The 6,370-nt window shown below is 37.9% G+C and overlaps 1 protein-coding gene across 1 annotated transcript; it reads right to left on the reverse strand.

Moving 5' to 3' along the window:
* Nucleotides 1-312: 312 nt before the first annotated feature.
* Nucleotides 313-5,520, reverse strand: LOC117805807. Its single transcript, XM_034674364.1, has 6 exons — nucleotides 5,315-5,520; nucleotides 4,351-4,387; nucleotides 2,878-3,918; nucleotides 2,153-2,308; nucleotides 1,966-2,058; nucleotides 313-1,385 (listed from the first exon to the last, which is right to left on the reverse strand). Exons 3-6 carry the CDS (start codon nucleotides 3,910-3,912, stop codon nucleotides 1,083-1,085), a joined length of 1,587 nt encoding a protein of 528 aa, XP_034530255.1. The 5' UTR covers nucleotides 3,913-3,918; nucleotides 4,351-4,387; nucleotides 5,315-5,520; the 3' UTR covers nucleotides 313-1,082.
* Nucleotides 5,521-6,370: the final 850 nt, after the last annotated feature.

Genomic DNA, 6,370 nt, shown 5'->3' on the forward strand with positions numbered 1-6,370 from the left:
ACGCGTTCAGTTTAATCTAAATTTTTTGAATCCATGCAAACTGTTATCTGATAGTGAGGCAAACTAATTATTTTGAGTTGACCTAAATTAAAAACAAATATTGCATTCATTGACTTAATGTAGATATTCCTTTCAGTTTAACCTAAAAAAGATTAGTTACATTTAATCGTAAATGAAGGTTAAAGCAAACTAATTATATTAAATTGCCCTTAATTAATAAATATAAACATTTCATAATACTGAAAATTTGTAGAAACTAATCTTTAAAAATGCTTTAAATATATTTTGAAAAAATTTAATAAACACATCAAATTATTTCAGAACACATGTATTTATTGTTCTATTGTTTTGTTACATTTCGCAACTGTGAAACATGTAAACACACATTTCTCACTTTGGTGCATGGAACAAGTGGTACAATTGTTACTACTGCAATACAAATTAAATTGTTTTCTAGAGGATTAGTGAACTCAGAAAATCTTTTAAAAGTACTTAGCCAACTTTGCTTGGTGATGTTGGTAGACTCTAAACTTTGATAAAACCATCTGTAAATACTGCAGTGAACACGCATTCATGTTGATACTATTTATTTTTCTCATACAGAACTCTCAAAACTGTCGGTTGTAAAAAAAGTAACCACCAATGGGGGGATCAAGAGAGTCCATTCAACTTAATTCTGTGTACTATGAGCTGCAAAGCTTGGTGCAGCCATTTAGCTGGTAATCATTGAACATTTGCAGACATATCTACAAATACTACAGTGCAAATGCAGTTCTTTTTCAGTGCAACCTCTGAAAATAAGCTTTTTCAAAAGGATTTAAAATCTTCAGTGCCAGCACAATTTCTCCCCAACATCTTTTAATAACACTTAGCGGACTTTGACCTGAGGCTGGTATTCTCTTTACCCTTGGTACAAACATTTACAATTGCAATGAACATGCAGTCATGTGACTGGAACCTCCAGCAACAACCTCTCCTGTAATGAACTGTCTTAAGTGTAGACTGTGGAAATAAATCAACTAAATATTAAACCACCAATAGAAAGGAAACAAGTGTAGTGAGTCAGTGCAACTCAACTCTTCCTACTCTGAGCTGTACAGCTGGTTGCAGAGTTTGTTAACTTTCGGGCTCATCTTTTTCCGATCAAGATCCATCAAGACTTTTTGCACAAACTCAAAGGTGGATTCCAATTTCTTTGGATACTTCAGATTGAGTGTGTATATGAGCCCAAAGATCATGGTAAAAGCTTCTGCAACTGAAGGCAAACCATTGAGAACCTCTGTTCCTTCGATGATGATCTTGATGTCTTTGGGTGGGTGGAGAGGATCCTCCTTTCCTGTGGTCAAGATTGCCATGGCTGTCTGCCTCAGTTCTTCAGTCTCATCCTGTGAAAAAATAAAAATATATATAAAGGTTGTAGTGTATTCACATTACATACATGGCTAAAGTGGTCACTTTCATCTCAAGACTTCATTTTAAAGGAATGTGGTTGCCACTGTATTTATAATGATTAGACAAGTGGCCCCAAGTATTTTTATCTTGAGCACCATAGAACAAATGGTGGTAGGAGACTGAGATTTTTTATCTAGACAAAACTTACAGGAATATGAATTTGTGCAATGTTTTATGGATTTCTTGCCTTTCATCTCAAAGTATTTTAATTAATATTATACGATTAATTCAAATCACAAGTATCACCTCTACAGTCATAGACAATTTATGCTAATTTCATATAGTTTTCGGTCCAAATCATGCCTTTTTTGCATTGTGAGTAAGTCTCATAAACTGAGTATGACTATAAAGCTGAGGCACGTGAAATTAAAGACCTTGTATATGTTCATGTGTATTTATGCATTATTTATAGTGGTCATATTTTATGAACCTTAAACGCACTGTATAAAATTACTTTTTTGCCCTCCAGGTTTAAGCCCCTTCACTATTTGTGAGAGCGTGAGATGCCCTTACCTGGGATTCTTTGATCAGGTGCTCAACACGTTCCCCCAGGTAGATCATCAGAGATGTGAGGATGCACTCTCTTCTAGTGTTGATGTCCAAAGTCTGATTGAGAACAATTACTATTAATTACAATCACAAACACACAAGGAAAATAAATATTCAGCATGGATCTGATGAAAAACCCATTCCAAGATACCTCATCTAAAAGCTGCAAGATCCTGGACGTCTTCTGTCTTACGGCTCCCCCCTTTCTCCTGATGACCTCCAACAGTTTGGCGGAGATTTTATCTAACTGTGCAAATAACTTGGTCTCCAAGGGGACTGTTGTTATTCTCATGAACTCAGCATTGATCTATAAAAAAAAACAGAAACAGTAGCGCATGCAAGATTAAGTTTGAAAATGTAGATTTTTTTTTTACAGCCACAATTACAGCTTAAAGTTTGGTGACACTGTTTCAAGATATATTTTTTGTCTATGTCAAATTTGCAATGAAGCAATTGATCATTATAACGGGTGCTTCTGATGTCAAATAAAGGCCACCTTAAAATAGGGACATCATAAATGTAATCAATGCAAAGCATTTGTTCATTAGGTAGACATTAACGTGTATATTATGCCCCTGGCACTGCGTTGTATTTTTTTTTTTTAGATGGGTGATATTCAAACCTGAAAGGAAAGAAGTGGTCATAAGTTTAACCGTTTCATTTCCCAAAATAAATTCTCAGAAATGTATAAAGTTATGCCTAATTGTTTTTATTATGTCCTGGTTATAAGCTACAAGACTATTTCTTGTATAGATTGAATAGTTCTTACTCTAAGCGCCATGTCTGTAACAATACACTACAGGCAGATCTGCAAAGAAATATGTTAGCAATATAATGAGCAAGCGTGTTGGAGGTCATTTTCATCCAAAAACATACCTCTTCCATCTGAAAAAGTGCAGGCCATCTCTCCAAGATGTCTTCAATGCCAGGCTTCTGATGCACTATTTCTTGTCTTCGGTATCCAAAAGTCTTTGCCATCTTCTCTTTAATTGTTTGTCGGTTGTTTCGTTTCTTAAGTTCTGCCAAGAGGGAAATCCTCTCTTGTTCCAGGCTTTCTTCAGTCTCGCCAAATGGCAAGGATGGAAAATGGTTGACCTCCGCTCGTCTAGGTCTCTTTACATTCTTTGCTGGATAGGCCTCCTCTTTAGACTTGGACTTCAAAGAATTAACAGCGACCTCTGGAGATGTGCCGTGTGCTTTAAGTAGAGTTCGGTAATTGGCCATTTTCACCTTAAGCCTTTGTTTCCATCCATAGCTCTCATTGAAAGACCCTGGTTCTCTCAGACACGGGTGCTTACTTGTCAGTGCAACAGCAACATCGCTAAAGTCTGCATCTGTAGGGTATGCTTTGTATTCGTAGACCTTTTCAGCCAGTTTCTCCAGTATGTCTGATAGCATTCTTGAGCCGGGTGTCAGTCTGGATTGGCTTCTTGCATACTCTGCATCTGCTATCTGTAGTTGACATTCAGTGTCAAAAGAGAAAAGTGGGATGGGAAAAACTTGTGGCCACTGCTGTGTCCTTAATGAGTCTGGGGAATGGCTCAGCAGTTCCGTGTCATCTGTGTGTGCAGACCCTGAGAAGGAGTCTTCACTGTTCATCCCAGGTGATGGGGTGCCACTTGTTAAGTTGTCAACTGGATACAAGACAACAGTTGTGTTATCGGGATCTAACTGGATAACCTTGATAACTGACAGATCCTTAATGACACTTGTAGAGGTCAGATTTACAAAGATGTTCCCAAAGTCAGTGTCCCTGTACTGCAGCCTAATGTACCCTCCTAATCCACATGCGTTCATGACCTCGTCAATGAGCTCTTCTGTTGAGTTGGGAATCCCATTGCGTAGTTGCACTCTGACACTGTTGTCTTCGCTCAAGATGACCAGCAATCGGACTGGAGCAATATCTGCCATGGTGCCCTGATGAAAGGAGAGAGAGTAAGAGAGAGTGAAAGAGAGTGTTAGTGTGCGTTTCTGAGGTCTGAGTATGGGTGTATGCATGAGATGGTGAATAGTGTGTGTGTGAGCAAGTTAGTGTCTGTGTGGAGTGAGACTATTATTGCATGTGTATGTTTGTCTAAATGTGTATGTTTGTCTAATCTAAATTAAGTGTAAACTGATTATCAATATGCTTCTATTTTATATTATGAATGGATAAATTGCACAATACACGAATAGCTAACAATTTGGTACATTTCAAGTGCATGTCTTGATGTCATAGTGTTGAAAACCAACCTTTCCACTTAGAATTAGCTAGGCCCTGTGAAACTATGCCTAATAAGAATTGAACAAAAAATAATTTGGGCAGTGAATTACAAATCACATGTTTTAAGGTATGAACAACTAACTTACCACAATAAACAAGCCTGGCAGCTTTTCAGACGTTACACTGCAAGAAAACAAGCAAACTTAGGTTAACTTTAGCTGAAATGATGCTTGCTACAATACAGACACTTTCAGACAACAGCTTTATTTATCAGATATTAACGTAAGATATATGTCATTTATTAATTTGATAATTTTTCATTTTTTAAGAAAACAGCCACTACTCAGAAATAATGGGCAATGGCTCTACAACTAAGAAAAAGGTCTGATGCAGATATACAGTACAATTGACAATGCCTCCATCCTGATTCCTGACACTCACACGCATGCACATAATCTCTCTCTCTTCCACACACATAATCACACAACACAGAAACGTGTGTGGCTCCATAGTTTCATTTGCACGCAACTCGTCCACGGACCTAACATGCGCATGTTTCGGATCAAAGAGTGACCGTGATAACTTGTGACTTCCGGCCAAATGTGCTGCAGTCAGAACAGCTGCTGAAAAATGTCCTGGCGGCTGCCTCCTTGTTTAATTTTACATGCTGATGAGTATATTTCAACATTCTTAAGAAAAACTAATCAAGAGGCGAGGTCCATGCGGGATATCAACAACCGGTGTGACGGCGAAAACTCGCGTGTTCGCCTGGAGGTCACAAGTTAACGCGGTCACTCTTTAAAACGTAACACCCCTCATGGCTCCCGTTAACAGTAATATTACTTTAACGTTACTAATCAAACATTTAATACGACTTAGAAGTGCAAGCTACAGTAACCAGCAATTTAGCCATGGGTATGACGTTTACTAACAAACGTATGATTATAGCTTGTTATTTGCAGTGGGCTGTAAGCTAGCAAACTGAGTTCAAGACGGTTAATCCGATGTATAATTATTGACGCTTGCGCTAGAAAACGCAGGCGACCCTGCAATGATAATAAGAATAACATTAATACCACTTTCTAAAAGCTTTATTATGTTTTTCCTTACCTGTATTAAGGTTTCCCTCCGTCCAAGAGTCGTAGAGACTGTAGATGGACTCGACCGTTACTGCCAAATCCTTAGGTTTCGTTTTCCGGAACACGCATGCGCAAAACAAGTCAAACCTGATATTTTCACATTGATTAAATGAATAACTTCGTTTTGATGTCAAATTGCAAATTTATGTTGAAACGAACTAAAAAATATATATTCCATCATAAACACAACCCAGAAAGTATAGTTTAAATGTAAAAATGATTAATTTTGATCCAATGGAATGAGAATAAATACATTAAACGAACAACAGCAATGTTTTACTTTTTTCAGTGTACATACATATACATCTACACGGGCGCACACATTGACCCACATGTCAAAATACACACCAACAATACAAAATTGACCAAACACAATTGGAGAGGAGGCCGCTATACACAAACTTCTGTTGAGTCAACACAATGTCATGAAAAGGTGAGCAAAATGTTACAGCACGCAGTCTCTTACTGTTACTGATGCAATACACAGCTACATAAGAACAAAAATAGCCACACCCCTTATGGTAGCACTAAGCTTTGGACATGTGAAAGAAATAGTGACCAAGTTTTGTTGTATTTCTCAACTGACCCTCGTTGGGAGTGCCTCATTTTTTCTAACTTTAGGAACATAATCAGGTCATGAACCCACCGAGATAAGGCCGGGGGGGTCTTACTCTTCCAATTCAGCAGAATGAGACGGCGGGCTATCAGAGATGCAAAAGCAATTGCATCTCTGTAAGGCTGAAAGACCTTTATACCTCCTTCCACCACACCAAAAATCGCAGTTAGAAAGTTGGGGTGAATAGCTTCTCCACCAATTACTGAGAGTATTACTGTCAAATATTAATGCAATTTATTCTTGCAGCAAAAGAAAAGAAAGAAAACCTTTTTCTTCTGTGCTTGTGACTGTGTGCATGAGACCATCACCATCCCTCTTAGAACTCTGGCCTATCTTTTATTGACAGCTAATATCATGTTCTGTAAAAGAGGGCGTGCATACCTAGGTGGGCCAAAAAAAAAACCAATAATC

The sequence above is a fragment of the Notolabrus celidotus genome, chromosome 22 (assembly GCF_009762535.1).
Source record: "Notolabrus celidotus isolate fNotCel1 chromosome 22, fNotCel1.pri, whole genome shotgun sequence".
Lineage (NCBI taxonomy): Eukaryota > Metazoa > Chordata > Actinopteri > Labriformes > Labridae > Notolabrus > Notolabrus celidotus.